The sequence below is a fragment of the Hyperoodon ampullatus genome, assembly GCF_949752795.1.
Source record: "Hyperoodon ampullatus genome assembly, chromosome: 1".
Classification (NCBI taxonomy): Eukaryota; Metazoa; Chordata; class Mammalia; order Artiodactyla; family Ziphiidae; genus Hyperoodon; species Hyperoodon ampullatus.
The window spans coordinates 37,096,642-37,122,346 of NC_136914.1; the positions used below are offsets into that span (position 1 = coordinate 37,096,642).

At 35.9% G+C, this 25,705-nt stretch overlaps 1 protein-coding gene across 2 annotated transcripts in view; it reads right to left on the minus strand.

The window, feature by feature from the left end:
• Nucleotides 1–25,705, minus strand: part of ARHGAP24 (Rho GTPase activating protein 24) — a gene marked incomplete at both ends in the record, with an annotated part of 409,839 nt that overhangs the window by 16,589 nt on the left and 367,545 nt on the right. For both annotated transcript variants that reach the window (XM_079714372.1, XM_079714371.1), the window contains 3 exons: nt 1,847–1,968; nt 4,965–5,038; nt 5,649–5,781. In XM_079714372.1, the coding sequence (XP_079570498.1) occupies nt 1,847–1,968; nt 4,965–5,038; nt 5,649–5,781 (329 nt within the window). The remainder of the gene's footprint in view (nt 1–1,846; nt 1,969–4,964; nt 5,039–5,648; nt 5,782–25,705) is intronic.

Here is a 25,705-nt window from a genome sequence, read left to right on the forward strand (position 1 = left end):
TTTGTATTTTTTGCAATACATTACCTTGTACATGTCTCATTTTGCACATGTACAAGATATCTGTGAGGTATATGATAAATTTGGACAAATGACAGTCCTTTAATCACCACCTAATCATTATATAGATAATTCCCTTGTGCCCCTTTGTAGCCAATCCCCTATCCATGGCAACCACTGATTTGCTTTCTGTCACTACAGTTTTTTCTTTTCTAGAATTTCATATAAATACAATTATACAGTATGAAGTCTTTTGTGTCTAGACATTATTCACTTAGCATAATGCTTTTGTCATTTATCCATATTGTTATCCATATATCAGTAGTTCATTCTTTTTATTGCTGAGTAGAATTCCATTTCATGGATGTATCAAAACTTGTTTATCTATTTAGTAATTGAAGGACAATTGATCAGTCTTCAGATTGGAGCTATTATGAATAAAGTTGACATAAACATTGACTATAAGTCTTAGGGGAACATATGTTTTCTTTTTTATCACACTGCTTTATTTAATTTGGGAAAAAATATCTTTAAATTGTGTTGGACTTTTTTTGCTATACGGATAGGGGTTTGAAGATAAGTTGGATTTGTTTTACACTTATAGGCTTTATTTTGATCCATGTCCTTTTGAATTGCATAGTTTCTAATGCGAAACCTTTAGAGCAGTTTTAGGTTTTTAACAGTTTTAGATTCCATTGATGAACCAATATTGACACATTATTATTATTAACTAAAGTCCACAGTTTATATTAGAAATCACTCGTTGTGAGATCCGGGTTTTGACAAATGCATAATATCATGTATCCACCATTACAGTATCATATAGAATAATGTTTCATGGCCCTAAAAATCCTTTGTGCTCCAACTATTCCTCCTTCTTTTCTTCCCCAAACCTCTATTGAATCATTAGGATTTCTTTTAGAAACTTTATATAGAGATTGTAACTTTTAACATTATCACCAAGGTAATACCTTTCTGAGGGCTCGATACAATGTCTCAATGTCAGGGTTTTCTACTCTGGTTGTGGGAAACACAATTATTTCAAGCTTGGTGTAAGGCCCAGGAATGGCTCAGAGTACTGATTTCTGGTACTCTCCCCCAGAAAGTAGCGTAGAGTCCTCTCGTGCAAGCATAAATCAATTCTTAGGCAATGACTTGAGGGATACCCTCTGCAGATCTCTGAACAATCTCTATGTCTAGTTCTCTCTTTTCTACTGCTTAATGAGTTTTCCATCCTCTAATCTTACTCTTTCAGCTCAACAAGACCTGCACATCAACAGTATTACTGGTGGCCACAGGTAAGAAAAGTACTCAAGGAGTGAGGCCTGCTGGAAATAAACAGAAGTAACAGTTCATTGTGGAAAATAATTTGAGGCATTTTGTAATACAGAAAACAAGAATTTCTTCATGTTTCAACCCAAGGTAAATAAACAGCATTATCTTACAGAGGCCCATATTTTCTGCCTCTTGAAATTCATCAAATAAAACCAGAATTAATAAAAATACATTAACTTAAAATAGTAACTATTTGAATTTTCTGAAAATTGCATTAGACTCAAAAAGTGAATTAGATTTTTTTCCCATTTTTATGTGATACTTTGCAGATGATTTATGGAAGTTCCATTTATTCTTATAAAACTCCTAAGGATTCATTTGGTAAGTTATGTTTAATAAACTCCAAATAAAATGCCTGACTCCCAAAGAGGAGTTTTTGTATTTGAAGAACTTGAGTCCATGAATGGAGTTACCATGGATTCACTTATTTCCCTAGTTTTCTCACAGGAGAATAGGTTCAGGACAACAAAGAGACAGTTCTATTGATGAGGGTGTAAGATAATAATTTACTTACCCTCCATAATGGTCAAAGGATCTTCCACTTTGGGGCGCAGGATATTAGGGCCAAAGACAGTGGCCAAGTTCTGCACACTCATTTTGTTAATTCCTGAATAGGACTGTACTTCATCCAAGAACCTGTTGGGTGCAAGAGTATGAACAAAACACAATGGGATCAAACTTGTTAGTGGAAGAAAATGGGTTATCGGGAAATTTATGAAGTGGAGTATGTTCAAAGATGATTATGGACACAAAATTCTTTAGGAATTCAAACATCTTTCTGTCAAATGTGCAGAATGTATACTGCAAATTATTAAGGATCAAACTCATAAAGGATCATATCAAATATCTGCTCTGGCCTGGCTTGGCTTGGTTTACCTGTCAGTCACAGGAATAAAAGAGTGTTTGGATAATGCTAATGTGGACTTGAGATTCAAGAATATGAGTTTCTTTCTAATCCCTAAATAAAATATTAAATTTATATATATATTTAATTCAAGAACTATAAATAAGATTGTCTGGTACAATCCCTTATTTCAGAGAGGAGGAATCAACTCTCTTTGTGGAGTAATTTGTGAGCTTCAAATTTATAGTCTATTAAAAAATGAGATCAAACATGGTTTAAAATAAAACGTCAGCTCTATTGATATGGAAAATTGCAAGCAAAAATTGTTTTAACTTGTTACGTGCTAAAGAATTAGAGGCATGAAATAGCCCTTTCCCCAAATGATTTTTTTAAACATCTTTATTGGAGTATAATTGCTTTACAATGGTGTGTTAGTTTCTGCTTTATAACAAAGTGAATCAGTTACACATATACATATATCCCCATATCTCTTCCTTCTTGTGTCTCTCTCCCTCCCACCCTCCCTATCCCACCCCTCTAGGTGGTCACATAGCACTGAGCTGATCTTCCTGTGCTATGTGGCTGCTTCCCACTATCCCCAAATGATTTTAATAGCAGAGATTGTTTTTGTAATTTTTCAGCTTTTCTTCATTTCCCATCCCCTCTTTGTTTCTACAAGAACTTCTATTAATTCATGGCTTACTAATTGTACTAATGAGACAAAGAAGTGATGAAAAAAATTTAACCTATTCTATGTGTTATTTAAAATAATATATTTTATTATGTGTCAGTCATGCTAACTTATTAAACTCTCAAAGCATCTCTGTGAGGTAAATACCATTATCTCCATTTTACAGGTTAGACACATGAGGCACCAGAGAGGTAAGAATCTTCTCCAAGGACACAGAGTTTGCAGAGCTGAGATCTGAATCCAGGTGATCTGATGCTAGAGTCTGAAATCTTGATTACTATACCATGAGTTTTTAAAAAGGTGCCGTTTGGGAATTCTTTGGTGGTCCAGTTGTTAGGACTCCATGCTTTCACTGCCGTTAAGATACCACAAGCGTGGCCAAAAATAAAAATAAAAAAGTGCCTATTTCCACATGTTCACTACTGTTATACAGTCTAATTATAGCAAAACTGAAGGGCAAAAAGTCAAACTACTATTTCTTATTTGAAATAGCTGAAATTAAAAGTCTGTTTTAAATGTGTTAAGAGAAGTTAAGGTTTTCTATTGTGGAGATAAAGACTTGCAATACTATTCTCCAAAAAGCCTTTCTTTCCCTTTTACTTAAGAGACTGTCACCCTTTTTTCATCCACTACAATAGCTTGAATTAGTTCAAAAACTTGGGATAGGACACTTCTATGTTAATAAGTCTATCTTATCAGTGAAACTATTTCTTGCTCTTTCAAATTCTGAAAACTAAGGTCTTGTTTGTTTCCTGAATGCTAACCATCACCAGAAAAAGTATGGCAGGAGGTTCTGGAATTCCTACTCAATTACAGTTGACAATGAACTCCACAGTGTTTGGCATTAGTCTTAAACTCCATAATTCCCAGTCAGGTGTACATTTATCTAATCATGATGCAAAAAACACATGTAAATGATGCACTGTACTAAATTAAAATTTTTAATTTTATTTAAAAATGGACTGGGAAACTATCGTTTAAAATACTTTACAATGACCTGTAGTGCCAATCATTAATCTCTTTATTTAAATTTAATATGTTTCATGTAAATCAACTATACTCCAATAAAATTTAAAAAGATAAATTTAATATGTTTCAATAGTACATACTTGATTTCTTAAATAGGGGCACAGACATGGTACATAGCATCCCTGACATTAAACATGGTCATTGAGAGAGAGCTTTATGAAGCACAATTATTGTTCTAGCAGAATTGAGTTACAATGCTTTTTTCAATAAGTCTTGAGAGAAATGGAAAAAATTAATATTAGCATTCACTATATGTATAAAGGTATAGGTATATAAAATTTAAAATATACTTTAATTTTTAAAACAGCTGTGTGAAATATGTGTTTTTACTACCCTTTTACCTATTAGGATCTTTAGTCTCAAAGAGGATAAGAAAATTGCATAAAGACACGTAAGTAGTCAGTAGTAGAATCTGGACTCCCGGGCAGATCTTTCTCATGCCAGGATACATGCTCCTTCTGTTAAACAATGGTACATGGTACATGTATAAACAACCTTGATGGACGTTCAAAGCAGCATATCTTTAATATGTAGAGGTCAGAGAGACTTCAGAAACAGCAAATTACAAAATCAAACAATTTTAGTGCTCAGAGAAACTTTTGAAAACACCTTGTCAAGGGCTTCCCTGGTGGCGCAGTGGTTAAGAATCCCCCTGCCAATGCAGGGCACACGGGGTCAAGCCCTGGTCTGGGAAGATCCCACATGCTGCGGAGCAACTAAGCCTGTGTGCCACAACTACTGAAGCCCGTGCACCCTAGATCCCGTGCTCCGCAAAAAGAGAAGCCACCTTGATGAGAAGCCCACGCACCGCAAAGAAGAGTAGCCCCCACTAGCCTGCGCTAGAGAAAGGCCATGGCAGCAACGAAGACCCAACGCAGCCAAAAATAAATAATAAATAAATAAATTTATTTTTTAAAAAAGAAATCACCTTGTCAAACCTCAGTTTTATAGAGGCCAACACTGGAGCTCAGAGCAGTTAAGTGATTTTTATTCACTGTCAAAAGTAAATTAGTGTCAGGCTAAATACAGTCTTCTTAAATTTAGTTTTGTCGTTAGGACAATTCTTACCTGCAAATATACTTGAGAAGGTTGTAATTGACCACTGGCAAGCTCTTCACCTGCTTTGCTAATCCTTTAACACCCTGAATATAAAGAAGTGAATAAATGTTATCTAAGTGTTGGCCTTGGAATTAAAGAACATGGAAAATGGGCATACAGCCTTTTTTTTTTTTTAGTTAGTTTCACATATTACCAGTGAAGGATACTGTCTTGAAAACTTGCCACTATCACAGAAAACATTTCAGAAATATTTTCAAAAGATGTGAAAGCATTTCAAATATCTCTGTAAGCACTATTTGTGGAGAAACATGTTTAAGTGAAGCTCTTTTAACATTTTTAACATTTGTTCACAATTGACTGAAAAGGGAAGATTGCCTTATTTGTAATAAGGTTGTTTGAGGGAAAAAGTAGCTTTAATATAGTGAGAGTCCTTCCGATTTTTAGCATTTGAGGGCAAAGTGGCAAAGAGTGCTGATTTCACTTATTCATCTGTACTTTTCTTTTTGATCAGAGAGAGGATTAAAAATGGGACCTGTGTTGTGTGTGTAAAATCTAAATATGTGTGATGTCAATACTTAGAATAGTGGAAAACAATCCAAGCATGGGGCAAAGGAAACTTTACAGACTAAAGACTAAGAATACTGACAAAAAACCCAAACAAAAGCTTTTTAAGAAATAAATGCATGGACTTACAGCTTCCTCTTCCTTGCTGAGCAGTTTGGCACAAGACAAAAAATCCTCATACTGGGCATAAGGAATAACCGGTTCTGGGAGTTCTCGGAGATACAGTTTTAGAAGTGATGCCACTGTGTGTACATCTGTGTTGCTGTGGAGGTAGAAGTGTAAAGAGTTTCTACGGAGTGAACTTCATACCGTTTGGTTAATTTTTTCATCAAGTATACATCTAAGAGTCAGACTTCTAAATGAGTTGACAATTGAATTAGTTGACCCAGCTTTCAAGAAACACATGCTTGGGTAACACCTATTAGACGCTACCACAGGTGGAAAAGAGAGGGACCCAGAGAGACACTTGGAATCCTCAGTGTGGTTTGAAAATATTCAAAAGTGCAAGCATTTTTCTTTTGTGTGTATTTGATGTTAAGCAAAAGTGTTACTTTTCTAAAACAATGAGAATATATATACCAGATTTAAAATAAAATATAAAACAATGCACCAAAAAACACCCAATCTACATATGTGTGTCTATATGTATTCAATGTCAAACTTAATTACTTATAGATCCTAACTTCATTTCTTATTCTTTAGAAGACATTGGTGATTAGTTATAGACACCTGAAGTTTAGTATGTTTTAACTGTTTAAGAAAAACTCACTTTGAAGATGATTGATCTCAGAATGATTGCTTGTCTGATATTCTAAGATAGTTGGTGACCCTTAGAGTCTTCTAGAAAGAAAAGGGAAGTGCTACAAAAATAAACACTGAAAACTTAACGTGTCCTTTGTGTAAAATTTATTTTTATTCTCTGCTGAATACCAGAGCGATAGGATAATTTACTGAAATATTAATTTATATTTTGTTCTCTGTATCTCTCTGTTAATCCATGAAGATGGCTGACAGTAGAGGCAGGAGGAGGCGGTTGGTTTGGGTTTGTTTTGTTTTGCTTTGCTTTTTTTCGGGGGTGAGGAACAAGAGCGTGGGAAGGAGAGTGGTGGTCAGGGAGTGAAAGGTCAATTGATTCCCAAGAAGTGGGAAGAGTGGTGGTGAGCAAAGTCAGGGATTCTGTAAGTGGTGGGAACAAACACTCCAATCCCAGACTCTGCTGCAGGAAGTGACAAGTCGCTGAGGGGTATTCCTTCAGAAGCTGGGATACAGGCACCAGGATTTCCTGCCTCAGTGACAATTCTCTTGCCCCAAGGGTGACATAAAAGCAGACCTGACTTCACAAATCTACATGGGCTGGGACAAAGGGCATCTCAGTTCTCAATTTTGGACTCTTAGGTTGATTTCCTCAACTGTCTCCTGCATAACCTCTCTGTAACAGGCATTATAGAAAACACAGTGGCTAGGACCCTAAGGGGTTATAAAAAGGAATATTCTAGCCTGCTCATAATTTATAATCTAGTGGGAGTAGGAGACAGAAAGTAGATAATAGCACAAATATATTATTACAAAGTGTGGTGAATAGTAATAAGGAAATATTTGGAGTGTCATCTAATAACAAGAAAGGACTAATCCAGGTGTTGGAGGGCTTCTCTGAAGAGATGATGTTCAGGGTAAGATCTGAGGGGGTATAAGAATGAACTAAATGAGAGTCAAGAATAAAAGAAGTCATTCCGATTAAAGCAAGCCCAAAGTGGGAGGGATTGTCCTGTCCTTGAGGAGCTGACAAAAGGCTAAGGGAGAAAGAGCTCAGAGGATGAGGTCTGAGCAGAAGGGAGCATCCTCATGGACCATAGGACTTCATCTACCTTGGAATCAGGGCAAGGGCTGAGGTTTTCCATTTTAACATCAGAGTCAGTCAGAGCTGGTATATTGTCCACCTTTTTTCAGATGCTAAAATGATGGAGGTGATTTGATAGGGCCTGTCTTTAATCAATTTTATTCTTTTCATAATTACAGGAATAAATTTTTTTCTCTTAAATTTCTGAACTGATAGACAACACAGAGGCCATCTTAAAGGCTAGTAAAGAACATAAAAATCATGTCTCTGGGACATCTTGAAAACTATTCAAGTTCATTCGTTTCTAAAAATATTTTCCTAAATTTTTTTTAAAGATATATAAAATAATCTCAATGGTAAAGCAAAAAAAGACCCTAGTTTTTTTCTTTTATTGTAAATTGCTATATTTCATGCAATCCAAAACCCTTCTGTGTTTCTCTTGGTATGTCATGAAGCACCTGATCCTTGAAGGCACAGTCATCAGCAGTAGCAAAACCACAACCTGAGGCAGGATATGCAATGCAATCAAATATTACAATAAACGATTTCCATCTTTTTATTCCACTCTATCCAATCCACTCTAATCAAACCCAATCCATGACTGGGTCGTTGGGTTGTGTTGCCTCCAAATCCAATGACTATTTTGTTAAAGTTATAGAAAGACACAGAAAGGAATACAAAAATAAAATATAAAATAAGTACAATTTCAATATATGGTGTATGTTATGTATAATTTGTATGACTATATAAATAGAATATACAAAAATATTTATGAATTAAATGCAATAAATTAATGAAATAATAATGATAAAAAAGAAATATTTATTTAACAAGAAATCTGTTTTAGTGTCTCAATGCTGGACTATTCATTACATTGCCTGTCCCCAAGCACAGTGTTTTTAACGTAACTTGCCTGATACTGTATTATTTTGCTTCTAATGAAGTTGAGCTGTAGTACTGAGGACGTTTGAGCACTAGATGGCATGATTGCAAAGTAAAACTAATTGAGATGGTGTGAAAATTGTGAAGGATGAAAGGCTGCAGAATCATTTTTCATCCACAGAAATTTTCTTAGCACCAAAGCTGCAGTAATGCTCCAAGAATAGATATATTTGCGCTATGAATCAAGGTAAGAGATGTGGACTATGATGATTATTTTATTCCTTCTCTAAAGTGATACATTACATTAGTTTCTAGCATTATAAGTATATACCCATACACTGTTGGTTATATAAAAATGGTAAGGAAAAAATAACCGAATATATTTTCTTTTTTATTTCAATTAACAAAGGTTATTACATTTTTGACTTAAAGGTTACAACTTAAAATTTTTTGACTGTTTCTGAGGGGCTTTACTAAACTTAGGTTATTTTGTAAAAATAGAGACTTTTCCATTTTCCTAGCATTCTCATTTTTGGCTTTGTCCTTTCCCACCGAATGGAAGAAATCAATCATTTCTGGGAAGACTTGAACACATTTGCCAGTTCCGGTTCACCTCAAGAGGCTCATAGTCCATCCGTCCCAATTGCCAGCATGCTACTCACTGAAAGGGGAAATCTGAGGTTTCTCTGAAAAATTTCTTTGTATATCCATTCTACAAAATAACAACCTTCTGCATCTACCTCTACAGACTTGTATCTCTTACTGAAAACCCACTACTTTGCCTGATTAATATTTGCTTTAGTATGTACAGCCAGTTAAGTAGATATCAATGTGATGTGTTAATTGCCCAAAGTACCTAGTGGGATGTGCTGTCTTTGCCTCAGAGAAATACATCATGTTCTTCAGCAAAGTGAAGTGAAGTGACTATATTGTAGCAAAAGTTGATGTACAATGGAAAATTAAAATCCTTAAACTGGTTAATAATAATAATAATAATGACAACAACAGTAGCAGCAGCACACATCTACACACATCTCTCCTTGTCTCAGGCCCTCACAGCTGTCCAGTGAGTAGGTCCTGTTATTAACTCCATTTAGGTACACGAACAGGAAACTGCACTGACAAAACATGCCTTGGGGCTAATTGCTGAGATATGAGAGGTTTTAAAGTCACACTCGTTTGGGGCTTCCCTGGTGGCGCATTGGTTGAGAATCCGCCTGCCAATTCAGGGGACACAGGTTCGTGCCCCAGCCTGGGAGGATCCTGCATGCCGCGGAGCGACTGGGTCCGTGAGCCATGGCCACTGAGCCTGCACGCCCGGAGCCTGTGCTCTGCAACGGGAGAGGCCACAACAGTGAGAGGCCCGCGTACCGCAAAAAAAAAAAAAAAAAAAAAAAAAGTCACACTCATTTGGTAGAAATTCAAAACTACTTGCTAATATAAATTCATTATCTAGACCTCAGGTCTCCTTCACCCACCTGGTGGTAGAATCTGTTTTCAGAAATTAAGATAAATAATCATGCACATCCTATCCAATGATAGCAAAGAGGCAGAGACAGGCCCAGGAATCCTGAGTAAAAGAGTATCAGGCCAGAAGATACTCTGTAGCATATGTCCCTTAATTGATCAACATATGGGGTTTGTTTTCACCTTAAATTTGTAATTGGACTTTACTTCTGGATCCTGTAGTGCTTTTTAATCAAACGTGAATTCCATGAGACTTTCTATAATTGACTTAGTTTTATATTCTTGAGGGTCTTCCTTTGGTCATTCTGGGATTGTTCTATCATTCACTCACCAAATAGCTGCTGAACACCTACAGTGTTACCACCTCACGCCACATGCTAGGTGAGACAGAGATGAACAACATAGATCTTTTTTGTCCCCCTTGGGCTTATATCTCTAACCCATCACCATCAACACGTTTCCATCCCATGCCTCATTTGTTTGACTCCTTAAACATTTTCTGTATTTTTTATCTGCTAAGTCCCTGACAGGTGTGAGATCTTAAGAATCTTTTTATACTTCTCAGAAATTGCTTGCCTGTTTATAATCTATGTACAATATTGGCCCCTTACTAATCCTAACAGGGATAAAAGAGTCTGACAACAATCTTGCTCATCCTCTAAACCCACCCCTGCCTTCCCTGATAAACAGACTCACACACACAGATAAGTAGAATGCCACAGTAATTCCAAGTATAAATACTACACAGACAAAAACCTTAGAACTTTTAAGTCTCAAAATTAGAAATGGGGGACTTCCCTGGTGGCACAGCAATTGAGAATCCGCCTGCCAATGCAGGGTACACGGGTTCAATCCCTGGTCCGGGAAGATCCCACATGCCGTGGAGCAAATGAGCCCGTGTGCCACAACTACTGAGCCTGCGCTGTAGAGCCCACATGCCACAATTACTGTAGCCCACGTGCCTAGAGCCCGCGCACCACAACAAAGAGTAGCCCCACAGGCAGCAACTAGAGAGAGCCCAACGAAGCCAAAAACAAATAAATAAATAAATAAATATTTTTAAAAAAATAGAAATGAGAATTTTTCACTCTGGATACTCTGCACAGGACACAACATAATCCATTGATTGAAGTGAATAGAATGAATTTCCAGGCACCCCACAGGGAGTTATTAAAGATATTGTGAAGTTCTTTGAAACACACACAATGAGATGACCTAAAATTTACTTGGAACTAAGAAAAAATAATGTCATATCTATCAAACTCCAGGAAGAACATATATGAGACTGAAAACATTCAGCAGCATTACCAAGATGAAGCCTGCCACCAAACTGTCTTAAACAACATGCAGTTCTGTACACCAAATTCACCAAGACATAGAAAAGCAAATCCAAAGGCAGTAGGCAGTTCCAAACTAAACTAAACATTTACAAGAAAAGTCTGGTTCTGTTCTAACTTATTTTTTATATATCTGTCAAAAATGGTACACTTTTTGGCAGTAAAATTTGAATCTGGTTAAACTGTCATGGCTCACTGTAGTTATGTAAGTGTCACTGCTGAATTATATACAACACAAAAGGGCAGTTTTATCTGTCTGGATTACACTGAATTAGTGCTTGTCTCAAAGAAACCTCCTGGTTTAAAAGCAATGATGGCAGAGAACAGCAAGACAACCCTTACTATGTAATGAATTGTTGTCTCCCCCAAATTCATATGTTGAAGGCTCAGCCTCTGATGTGATGTGATGGTATTTGGAGATGAAACCTCTGGGAGGTAATTAGGGTTAGATGAAGTCATCAGGGTGGGACTCTGGTTTGACGGGATTAGTGTCCTTATAATAAAAGACGCCAGTAAGCTTGCTCCCTACTGCCTTACTCCCATGGACATGCAGGAGGAAAGGCCATGTGAGCACAGGGTAAGAAGGCAGCCATCTACAAGTCAAGAAGAGAGCCTTTACCAGAACCCAACCATGCTGGCACCCTGGTGTCAGGCTTTCAGCATCCAGAGCTGTGAGAAAAGTAAATTTCTGTTGTTTAAGCCATCCAGTCTGTGGTGTTTTGTTATAGCAGATGCACCAAATCTGCATCTCGTGAACTTACCTATAAAACCATGCCAGAGTACTAGGTAATGAGATGTCATCAGAAAGATAGAAACATGCTTTCAGATAATGTAGATTTGTGGAAATATTGTCAGATTGACCAATGTGACATAGAAGAAAGTGATTCTCAACCTTGGTTGCACACAGGAGTCACCTGGAAAGTTTTTCAAAATACTGATGATTGGGTCCTGTATATTCTGATATAATTGGTCTGGGTGAAGCCTGGACATTGAGATTTTTTAAAGTTCCTCAGTTTTCATATGTTGCCAAGGTCAAGGGATATTAATATAGAACATGTATTTGAGGTTGAAAACTTCCACATAGGAGGCACTTCTAATGTGTAATGGTCACAAGTTTAAATCTGGCTACTCCATTGGCGCTGACTAGTTACATACTTATCTCTCCAGTGTTCGTGATGGAAGAGGTGGGAGGAATGCTGGTGAGGAGATGTTGTTCATGCTTAAACCAAACTGTTACGTTGACATTTTCTTTCCTACTTCTAGGATTACTTATATGTATGTAATTATTTATGTGTATATAGACTCCTCCTTTAAAATGCTAGCTAATCACATAAAAAGAATAGTTCACAGTTTTATATACAATGCAACATACCATACACACACACATACCCCTATACGCATATAAGATACTCAAAGTAACAAATAAAATGCCCTGTTGTGTAGCTGAAGAAGAAATTCCTGTGAGCAGTCTGACTTTGGTGATTCTACATCATAGATCCCTCAAATAGAAAGTAACTACAGCCCCAAACTGAAAAAAAAATTTATGGATATTCATCCATTTGCTATTTCTGACAAATATTTCCCCTGGGCAAGTCTCTCATTTCATTGTTTTTTTTGTCACCTCACTCACCTTCTCCTAGTCAGCTCCCAAGCTTTTCTTCCTCTGCTGGCCTCTAAGTATTATTCTCCTTGACTCTGTGTACATACCCTGGCTAAATCCCTAAGTCTGACAATCACTTTTCTACATTGACTACAAAGTATACATCTCCAAACCAGACCTTTCCACTGAATTCTTAGACGTTCCATACACACTCTGAACTCCATATAAACAACGCTGGACAACAACAAAAACCTTGCAATAAAATTATTCCTCCTTTACCATTTTCTCAACCATGAATGGCATCACCATTCACAGAAACAAACAAGAAACCTAGAAGTAAACCTAAATTTTTCTTTTTCTGAGATTCTAAATCTAACAGTGACTAGTGATTCTCAGACTAAGCTGCACATTGGAATCACCTGGAAAGTTTGCAAAATACCAATGACTGGATCCTATATATTCTAATGTCATACCTCATGAATCTGTTCCCTCCTCAGCAGTCTCGTTGACACTGCTCAAGTTCAAGTTATCACTCATCTCCATTAATATAACAGCATATTCATTGGTCTTTCTGCTACAAGCCTGTCTTCCCACCCTAGACCCCTGAACATACACATCCAAGTGGTAATCACTTGTACCAAATAAATATAAATGACAAGTAAAATGCCTTGTATAGCTTTTGAATACTGCATATGAATACAAAGGGAAAATGTTTAAGCATATACAGATAAATATACATTACAAAGAAACATATATACTTATTGTATAGATTAGTCATTAGTGGTGACATCATTTAGTTAGTTTGGATTAGTGATTGAGAGCATTGATTCACTTTATAAATAGCCACACTCTAATATCTCTAAGTAAATTAAAAATGTAGGGCTTCCATGGTGGCACAGTGGTTGAGAATCTGCCTGCTAATGCAAGGGACACGGGTTGGAGCCCTGGTCTGGGAAGATCCCACATGCCGCAGAGCAACTAGGCCCGGGAGCCACAACTACTGAGCCTGCGCGTCTGGAGTTTGTGCTGCATAACAAGAGAGGCTGTGACAGTGAGAGGCCTGCGCACCGCGATGAAGAGTGGCCCCCGTTCACCGCAACTAGAGAAAGCCCTCACACAGAAACAAAGACCCAACACAGCCAAAAATAAATAAATTAATTAATTAAAAAAAATTTAGACTGAAGAATAAAAATAAAATCTGACTTTTTCCATCATAGAACCAAGGTGAGTTCACCGGAGTGGAAAGGCTAATGCGATTGAAGTGTTTAAAAGGCTCGAAGTAAAACATTCAGACAAGTTTCCTTACAGTAATATTACATCAGTATAACTATTTTAACAGGCTACCTTGTACATACATAAGCATTCAATTCCAATGACAACAACACAAAAAACCTAACTAAAACCTTTAGATGCAAATAGTAGATAAGTTCTGGAGATCTAACACACAGCATAGTGAATACAGTCAACAATACTGTATTATAAATGTCAAATTTGCTAAGAGACTAGACCTTAATTGTTCTCACTACAGAAAAGAAATTATAATTATGTGACCTGATAGAGGTGCTAGGCAACATGCCAATCATATTGCAACATATAAACGTATTGAACCAACACTCTGTACACCTTAAACTTACACAGTGTTATATGTCAATTATATCTCAAAAAGTTAAATTAATTAATTACAGAAATATGTTGTCAGTTACAAAATGAATGAACATGACTATTAAAATGAGTTCACAATAGCCCTGGTGACTTGAGATCCAAGGTTCAATGTTATATCCAAATTCAACTTCGAAGTAACATTCAAACACGCATGTTGCATTCTTCTACTATAAATGGCATTAATTCTGTCCAAGCTCCTAAGACCCATGTTATGAAAAAAATTTTTCACATAGAAAATAAATCTGAGGTCAAGGAGCCACAAAGATTTTCTTATTAAACTAAGACCCTATTCATATCAATAATGTATATAATTGCTTAGAATATGTATTGATCTAAGGAATTACTTGAAAGTCACGAATAATAAAGAGATTAGAGATAGCCTGTTTGCAAACTGGAGAGACTCTATTATAAGTGTGCTTGTATCCACATACTATATATACACATACTACACACGCACAGACACACACACAGGTACTACATACATATATATATACATATATACATATACATATATATATATATATATATATATATATATATATATATATATATATATATAATTCTTTGTAGAATTTTTGTAAACATATCCAGTTGGTTTCATGGTATGAAGAAAAAGAATCAAGGCTCTCCTTGATTGACTGTGCATGTTGGACTTTGTTCTCTCTCAGTGCCAGTAGAACTTTACTGAATTTATTCATAATTGTCTCAAGAGAAAGCTCAAGCCTTTGAGATTCCAGAGAGTATCTATAGCTGTTAATGGAAGAAGTAGTTAATTTGCTCATGATTTTTTAAAAACAGAGGCATTCCTAATCTAGGTTGGGAGTCACAATGGAATAATATCCATTGCATTAACACTTTCTCTGGTTGTTCTGTGAAACATAATTTCCTAAATTCACGAAGTGTAAAATATATGCCAGGAATTGCATAAATGATTTAAAAAATTAGAAGATTGTTGTCAATTCAGATGACCTATTTTCAGGTGGATATAAAGAAACTACTCATAGTAAGAGACACAAGAAAACTCATTTACAGAAAATTTTAAGTTACAATGAACAAATAGCACTTACTATTCATTGGATTATGTGACTCTAGTTTGAGAGAGGTGGATTAGGACACTTCTTGCCCACCTCACATTTCCCCCAGAAATGTCTCAGAAATAAAGACAACTGGAAGGAATAATATACATTCTCTAAGTATACTGTGATTATGCAATTATCTAATGAAATGTAAATGGTGATCTTCCCATTCTTGTTTAAATGGGATATGCTGTCTTTCCTAACATTTTACTCCTGATGTACAGATGCAAAGGATTCTTTCACAGAGAAACCTCTGTGGCTCTATTAGTTTTCATGTCTTTACATTGGTAATTGTATGTACCAGAGACTTTATCACATAACCCTTGCTTGTTTCAATTGTACCCTGGACTTAAAACGTTATGGGTTGTAATTTCAGTTTCATATAATCTTCAAAATCTTGGCAAACAATGAAATTGGCTTAGCTAAAATAGAGAAGTTACAGCTGTATTGAGTTACTTTACAATTTTATGTTGTCTGCCTACATATTTTTCCCTTTACTAAACTCTGCAGATGGATTTTCAGGAGAAACAAAGGAAATGTCATCATCATAATACATTCAATAATTAATTTTTTTTCCTGAGAGATTTCAGATTATGCAACCAAGAATGTCCCAGAGAACCATTATTGATGTTCTGATGCTGACAGGGTATATTTATGGAAAAAAATATATTTTTAAATTTCCCCAACAGCATTTAAAATCCATGAACATAATTTAATATTTCCATTTTTAAATAAAATAAAACAGAGCTAAATATCACCGGTAATTTTTCTAGTTAATGAAAACTAAATAGCAAAGTTTCCTTAATCTAACTTTTTTTTCTTATTAATGTGTCTTTAACGCTGACTCTTTTGCATGTTGCTCATTTCCTTTCGTAACCATCACAAGACTGGAAAATTTTGATTATCTGATTCTAGGATAAACAATAAAGGATGCAAACAGTCTTTTCCAGAATACTTATTTTCTTCTAATAAAGTCAATAAGGTAGGAAACAAAACCTTTGTGCCTTATAAAGCAGCGGTCCCTAACATTTTTGGCACCAGGGACCCATTTTACGGAAGACAGTTTTTCCACGGACGGGGGCGGGGGCGGGAGAATGGTTCAAGCGGTAATGCAAGGCTCTAGGGAGCAACGGGGGGGCAGCAGATGAAGCTTCGCTCTGCCGCTGCTCACCTCCTGCTGTGCGGCCCGGTTCCTAACAGGCTGCGGACCCGTACAGGTCCACGGCCCGGGAGCTGGGGACCCCTGTTATAAAGGAGATGAATAAAGAAATGCCTAATTTTACACTGTTGAATCTGTAACTCATGGTGTTAGAAGGAACTTAAAAGGGTTTTCTGGCATATCCAGGTGAATCTACAAAATCAACACCCAAACTGTTCAAGTCCATGCAGAACATGTTATTACTCTGAACACTTCAATAGTCTTTTATTACAACACAAAAGCATTCTCCACATAAGAGCTAAAATGATACCTTTCCAGTTTATTAATTTGTGTGTATATATAGGTATTGGGGGAAAGACTAAAAAGCTTTAAAAGGATCCAATTATGTATTTATTGTGACTCTCCTTCTAATAGATGCTGTCATGTTCTTTGTTGGAAAGGATACTTTGCTACCACGTATACAGATATGTATTATATTAGTGCTGTTATCTACTAGGACTATATTTAAGAGAGGTCAGTGCAAGCGGGAAGAGAGACAAATTGTACTGAGCAGAAGTTAGGGGGTTTGTTTTTATTTTTTTGTTGTTGTTTTGTTATAAATCAAAATCTAGTTCACTTTGGAAGTATAATGCATCCATATTCATGGAGCATTTCTGGAATACAAAACAAACAAAGGTACTGGTTTTAATTTAGATCTGTGGCTTTTATGAAATTGTGTTCCCATTCGTAAGATTATGACTCCACATTAACATCGGCAGGCATTTTGCTTGAGTTGACAAAAATGAGATTTTAACAGAATTTTAGAAGTTGTTTTAAAACATGACAATTTTCAAATTTCCTGAATTCTAATCTATGAAAATAAGAACATGAGTTGTCTACTTATTGAGATATCAGAAATATTTGCACTCTTTTACCCAACAAATATATTCAAAATATACTCCTTGCATCCATTTATTCAGCAAAGGTTTATTGAATGCCTACATTGTGTCAGACACTGCTCTAGGTGCTAGGGATAAAAAAGGTGATCAAGAGTCAAAATTCTCTACTTTCTTTGAGTTCATATTATAGTCATACATGTAGAATTTTACTTTATAAATACAGAGTTTTCAATGAATATCCACAGTGAGATCCTCATGAATATGCATAGGCATACTCTCATGATATCACAGATGTTTATCTCAATTCCCAGAACACTATTTTGATTCTTTAGCAATTTTTCAACCATTTCCTTATAATAAATTATCAAGATAACCAGAAAAATCAAACATTTAAAAACCATATACCTTCTAAAGTGTATGCATGAATGGTTCATAAGCACATAAAAAAATACACAACATCAGTCGTCATTAAGGAAATGCAAACTAAAACAACAATGAGATACCATTTCACATTCACCAGAATGGCTAGGATAAAAAATTGGAACACTCATACATTGCTGGTTGAATATAAAATGTTGCAGCCACTTTGGGAAACAGTTTGGCAATTCCCCAAATGTTAAATGTAGATCTAGCAATTCTACTTCTAGGTATACACCCAAGAGAAATGAAAACATGTCCACACAAAAAGTTGTACATGCATGTTCACAGCAACATTCTTCATAAAAGCCACAAAACAGAAACTAGTGAAATATTGACCAACTGATGAATGAATAAACAAACTGTAGTATATCTACAAAATAAAATTCTATTCATCGGGGCTTCCCTGGTGGCACAGTTGTTGAGAATCTGCCTGCTTCCCTGGTCTGGGAAGATACCACATGCCACGGAGCAAATAGGCCCGTGAGCCACAACTACTGAGCCTGTGCGTCTGGAGTCTGTGCTCCACAACAAGAGAGGCCACAATAGTGAGAGGCCCGTGCACCGCAATGAAGAGTGGCCTCCACTCGCCACAACTAGAGAAAGCCCTCGCACAGAAACGAAGACCCAACACAGCCAAAAAAAAAAAAAAAAAAAATTCTATTCATCAATGCAAAGCAACAAACTATTGATACATGCTATAACATGGACAAATATCAAAAGCATTATGCTAAGAGAAAAAAGCTGGATGCAAAAGACCATGTATTGAATAATTCTATTTATACAAAATGTCCAGAAAAGGGAAAATCTATAGAGACAGAAAGTAAGTACATTAGTGGTTGCCTGGGGAGGAAGGGCTGCTGGGAATAACAGTAAATGGTATAAAAGATGCTATTTGGGTGATGAAAATGTGCTAAACCCAATATATGGTAATGGTTGCATAACTAGGTAAATTTGTTAAAAATCATTGAATTGTATCCTTGAAATTGGTGAATTGCATGATATGTAAAATATGACTCAATAAATTTATTTCAGAAAATATATACCTTTAAGGGATGTACTTTCACCAAACTCATGCAAGAATATTTACAATCTGGCTTACAAGATACACAAAAACACACTTTCAGAACATAAAACATTATAGTTATCTTATTTCTTTCAGTAGGAATTGCTATGGAGATTTCAAAACAGAAATGAAGATATTCTGGATTAAAAACACTTAAGAGTTTATGGTTAAGCACTGGTTTATGTATCTATGGGTTCAGGATATTACTTTTCCTTGTCATACAAAATGTTAAAACCATCATCACCAACATCATGATACTTACAATGACAATAAATGTGCTAAATGTCTTCTTCACACTGTACCACTTACTCCTGGTGTTTTTGTTCCATTTTGTTTTATTTTTAAATTCATGAATACAACAACTCTGAGGGGGTTAAGTGTTATTTCCATTTTACATATGAGGAAACTGGGAATTTGGAGAAGTTAAGTAACTAGTCTCAGATTGTTAACATAGGTCGTAAATGGTACCTGCTTCTCATCAAAGCCTGAACTCTTATTCCTACACTACTTCTTTGCAAATAAGTACACAAATGCCAATTGATAGATACGCCAAATACTGGGAAACTTCTTGGTTAATTGGCTATTTTTCTTCATCATTCAATCAGGTTTCATTGGAAGTGAACTTAAATTTATTCAAAGCTAAATTGAAAGGAAGGTGTAATTCAGTTCCCCCACTTCACATGTACTGGCTTTTTAGATACATCACCAAGAGAGTAAGCACAATGGAACATGACAGATTTCTAGCTAACAACCTGTCTTATGTAAAATATTTAGTAAGTATCCATTCGGGTGAGTATTTTCCACATATGGAATATTTTCCCTTAAAGCTCATTAATTTTTCAGAACTTAGTATGTTTACAAGGGGGTTTCATGGAACCCTTGCCAGTTACACCCATGGTTCAAGTTAGATAAGAAGCCAAGCATTCAGGGAAGTCAGCCTGTCAGTGCTAGCAAAGAGCAATCTGACTGTACTTCCCAAAGCGTGGGCTATTCCAAGTCAGGTGCCACACGGACAGGACACTAAGATACATTATATTACACAGTAGGAACATTAGTCCATTCTCGATTGCCTTTCAGTTCTCCTGATTATAACAAGTAGGAAGTATCAGTTGGGGATGAGAGATGTGTTCAAGTGGTCCTAGCATGTGCCAACCTCCACTTTCGTCAAATAAACAGAGGTCCAAAGGGTCAGAGTCTTCCCAAAGCAGCTGTATTCAGATGGCATTTAATACCCTCTTTGTGGCTATTGCATTTGTGCTATATTAAACTTTTATTTATGGCAAGTGCTGATTTTCAACTAAAAAATGATATCAAGTTCCTTTTACAACAAAATTGATTTAAAAAACAGTGAATAAACTTAAAGAAAAAGTTCAGTAACCAAGTACAGGTGTTATATGAATATGGCTAAAGTCAGGATGGTCCTATGTGAATGACAGATATTTGAGAAGTACTCTAAGACAATGGTTATCAATCTTGTCAAGCCATCATAATATCTAAGAACTGCATTGAAATATAGAAACATTAAGAGTTACCACAGCTAAACAGCTGCCTAGGACTTTGGAGGGCTGGTCTTTTTCTGAACTTTGGAGAATCATTTCGGTTGCTGAAAACAGGTAGCCATTTTGCCATCTACAAGTTCAGGGCTTGCCTTAGGCAAACTTCTGGGAGTCTGTTCTTTGCTTTTCCAACACTTTACCTATCCACATGTCCTCAAGCTAGTATTTTCTTTCTTCACTTTCTTCCATCAGACCTAACCAGTAGATCTTTATTCACACTATGATACAAAGGCTCTATACCTGTAGTGCATTACCGAACTCCCCAGTCTTTGAGTTTTCACATGGATCAAATCATAGGTGCAAGGACGTACGTTTCAGGCTGTTCTAAACTTTCAGACCTATTTTAGCAGATAGGAAATTTTATATTTTACACATAAACTGTACACCCCAGAAAGTAATTCATCTTTCAAAGTAGGGTAAGACTTGCTTAGCTTAGTCAGAAATAATATGTTGCTTTCATTAGTGCCATGAGGTTAAACTTTTTTCTCAATTTCATATATGAGAAAACTGAGGCACATCACTTCAAATGATCAGTTTCACTTTAACCCACACTCTTGCAGCCCATAGTCTGGCTACTATTTCACAAGTTGTGGTTAGAGTACCATGTATATAAGAATTATCTAAGGTCAGAGAGCCTTGTACCCCAGAGGGCAGACAGTAGAAGCAAGAAGAAATACAATCCTGCAGCCTGTGGAATGAAAACCACATTCACAGAAAGATAAACAAAATGAAAAGGCAGAGGACTATGTACCAGATGAAGGAACAGGATAAAACCCCAGAAAAACAACTAAATAAAGTGGAGATAGGCAACCTTCCAGAAAAAGAATTCAGAATAATGATAGTGAAGATAATCCAGGACCTCAGGAAAATAATGGAGGCAAAGATCCAGAAGATGCAAGAAATGTTTAACAAAGACCTAGAAGAATTAAAAAACAAACAACTAGAAGAATTAAAGACAAACAAACAGAGGTGAACAACATAATAACTGAAATGAAAAATACACTAGAAGGAATCAAGCAGAATAACTGAGGCAGAAGAACGGATAAGTGACTTAGAAGACAGAATGGTAGAATTCACTGCCATGGAAAAGAATAAAGGAAAAAGAATGAAAAGAATTGAAGACAGCCTAAGAGACTTCTGGGACAACATTAAATGTACAAACATTTGAATTACAGGGGTTCCAGAAGGAGAGAGAGAATGGACCTGAGATAATATTTGAAGAGATTATAGTCGAATAATTCCCTAACATGGGAAAAGAAATAGCCACCCAAGTCCAGGAAGTGCAGAGAGTACCAGGCGGGATAAACCCAAGGAGAAACACACAAAGACACATCACTGAGACACATAGTAATCAAATTGACAAAAATTAAAGGCAAAGAAAAATTATTAAAGGCAACAAGGGAAAAATGACAAATAACATACAAGGGAATTCCCATAAGGTTAACAGCTGATTTCTCAGCAGAAGTTCTACAAGCCAGAAGCAAGTGGCATGATATATTTAAAGTGATGAAAGGGAAGAACCTACAACCAAGATTACTCTACCCAGCAAGGATCTCATTCAGATTCGAAAGAGATATCAAAAGCTTTACAGACAAGCAAAAGTTAAGAGAATTCAGCACCACCAGCTGTATAACAAAAGGAACTTCTCTAAGTGGGAACCACAAGAGAAGAAAAAGACCTACAAAAACAAACTGATAACAATTAAGAATATGGTAATAGGAACATATATACTGATAATTACCTTAAACATGAATGGATTAAATGCTCCAACCAAAAGACACAAGCTTGTTGAATGGTTACAAAAACAAGACCCATATATATGTTGTCTACAAGAAACCCACTTCAGACTTAGGGACACATACAAACTGAAAGTGAGGGGATGGAAAAAAAATATTCCATGCAAATGGAAATCAAAAGAAAGCTAGAGTAACAACACTCATATGAGATAAAATAGACTTTAAAATAAAGACTGTTACAAGAGACAAGGAAGGACACTACATAATGATCAAGGGATCAATCCAAGAAGAAGATATAATGTTATAAATATATATGCACCCAACATAGGAGCACCTTTGTACATAAGGCAACTGCTAACTGCTATAAAAGAGAAAACTGACAGCAACACAATAACAGTGGGAGACTTTAACACCTCATTACACCAATGGACAGATCATATAGACAGAAAATTAATAAGGAAACACAAGCTTCAAGTGACACAATAGATGAGAGAGATTTAATTGATATTTATAGGACATTCCATCTGAAAACAGCAGATTACACTTTCTTCTCAGGTGCACATGGAATATTCTCCAGGATAGATCACATCTTGGGTCACAAATCAAACCTTGGTAAATTTAAGAAAATTGAAATCATATCAAGCATCTTTTCCGACGGCAATGTTATGAGATTAGAAATCAATTACAGGGAAAAAAACCATAAAAAGCACAAACACATGGAGGCTAAATAATACGTTACTAAATAAAGAAGAGATCACTGAAGAAATCAATGAGGAAATCAAAAAGTACCTAGAGACAAATGACAAGAAAAGCACGATGATCCAAAACCTATGGGATGCAGCAAAAGCAGTTCTAACGGGGAAGTTTATAGCAATACAATCCTACCTCAAAAAACAAGAAAAATCTCAAATAAACAATCTAACATTACACTTAAAGAAACCAGAGAAAGAAGAACAAACAAAACCCAAAGGTAGTAGAGGGAAAGAGTCATAAAGATCAGAGCAGAAATAAATGAAATAGAAACAAAGAAAACAAGAACAAAGATCAATAGAACTAAAAGCTGGTTCTTTGAGAAGATAAACAAAATTGATAAACCATTAGCCAGACTCATCAAGAAAAAGAGGGAGAGGAATCAAATCAATAAAATTAGAAAAGAAAAAGAAGTTACAACGCACACCGCAGAAATACAAAACATCATAAGAGACTACTACAAGCAACTCTATGCCATTAATATGGACAACCTGAAAATAATGGACAAATTCTTAGAAAGATATAACTTTCCAAAACTGAAACAGGAAGAAATAGAAAGTATGAACAGACCAATCACGAGCACTGAAATGGAAACTGTGATTAAAATATTTCAACAAACAAAAACCCATGACCAGATGGCTTCACAGGTGAATTCTACCAAACATTTAGAGAAGAGCTAACACCCATCTTTCTCAACATCTTCCAAAAAATTGCAGAGGAAGAAACACTCCCTAACTCATTCTACAAGGCCACTATCACCCTGATACCAAAACCAGACAAAGATACTATAAAAAAGAAAATTACAGACCAATATCACTGATGAATATAGATGCAAAAATCCTCAACAAAATACTGGCAAACAGAATCCAACAACACATTAAAAGGATCATACACCATGAAAGTGGGATTTATCCCAGGGATGCAAGGATTCTCCAATATATGCAAATCAATCAATGTGATACACCATATTAACAAATTAAGGAATAAAATCCATATGATCATCTCAGTAGATGCAGAAAAAGCTTTTGACAAAATTCAACACCCACTTATGATAAAAGATCTCCAGAAAGTAGGCATAGAGGGAACTACCTCAACATAATAAAGGCCATGTATGACAAACCCACAGCAAACATCATTCTCAATGGTGAAAAACTGAAAGCATTTCCTCTAAGTTCAGGAACAAGACAAGGATGTCCACTCTCACCACTGTTATTCAACATAGTTTTTGAAGTCCTAGCCATGGCAATCAGAGAAGAAAAAGAAATAAAAGGAATACAAATTGGAAAAGAAAAGGTAAAACTGTCCCTGTTTTCAGATGACATGATACTCTACATAGAGAATCCTAAAGATGCTACCAGAAAACTACTAGAACTAATAAATGAATTTGGTAAAATTGCAGGATACAAAATTAATGCACAGAAATCTCTTGCATTCCTATATACTAACAATGAAAGATCAGAAAGAGAAATCAAGGAAACAATCCCATTCACCATTGCAATGAAAAGAATAAAATACCTAGGAATAAACCTACCTAAGGAGGTAAAAGACCTGTACTCAGAAAACTATAAGACACTGATGAAAGAAATCAAAGATGACACAAACATATGGAGAGATAGACCATGTTATTGGATTGGAAGAATCAATATTATGAAAATGACTGGCTATGCTACCCAGAGCAATCTACAGATTCAATGCAACCCTTATCAAATTACCAATGGCATTTTTCACAGAACTAGAACAAAAAATCTTAAAATTTTTATGGAGACATAAAAGACCACGAATAGCCAAAGCATTCTTGAGGGGAAAAAACAGAGCTGGAGGAATCAGACTTCCTGACTTCAGACTATACTACAAAGCTACAGTAATCAAGACAGTAGGGTACTGGCACAAAAACAGAAATATAGATCAATGGAAGAAGAAAGAAAGCCCAGAGATAAACCCACACACCTATGGTCACCTTATTTTTGATAAAGGAGGCAAGAATATACAATGGAGAAAAGACAGCCTCTTCAATAAGTGGTGCTGGGAAAACTGGACAGCTACATGTAAAAGAATGAAGTTAGAACACCCCCTAACACCATACACAAAAATAAAGTCAAAATGGATTAAAGACCTAAATGTAAGACCTATAAAACTTAATACTATAGTTTTAAGTTTAAGACACTATAAAACTCTTAGAGGAAAACATAAGAAAAACACTATTTGACATAAATCACAGCAAGATCTTTTCTGACCCACCTCTTAGAGTAATGAAAATAAAAACAAAAATAAACAAATGGGACCTAATGAAACTTCAAAGCTGTTGCACAGCAAAGGAAACCATAAATAAGATGAAAAGACTACCCTCAGAACGGGACAAAATATTTGCAAATGAATCATTGGACAAAGGATTAATCTCCAAAATATATAAACAGCTCATGCAGCTCAATATTAAAAATACAACCCAATCAAAAAATGGGCAGAAGACTTAAGTAGATATTTCTCCCCAGAAGACATACAGATAGTCAAGAGGCACCTGAAAAACTGCTCAACATCACTAATTATCAGAGAAATGCAAATCAAAACTACAATGAAGTATCACCTCACACCAGTTAGATTGGGCACCATTAAAAAATCTACAAACAACAAATTCTGGAGAGGGTGTGGAGAAAAGGGAACATTCTTGCACTGTTGGTGGGAATGTAAATTGATACAGCCACTATGGAGAACAGTATGGAGGTTCCTTAAAATACTAAAAATAGAATTACCATATGATCCAGCAAT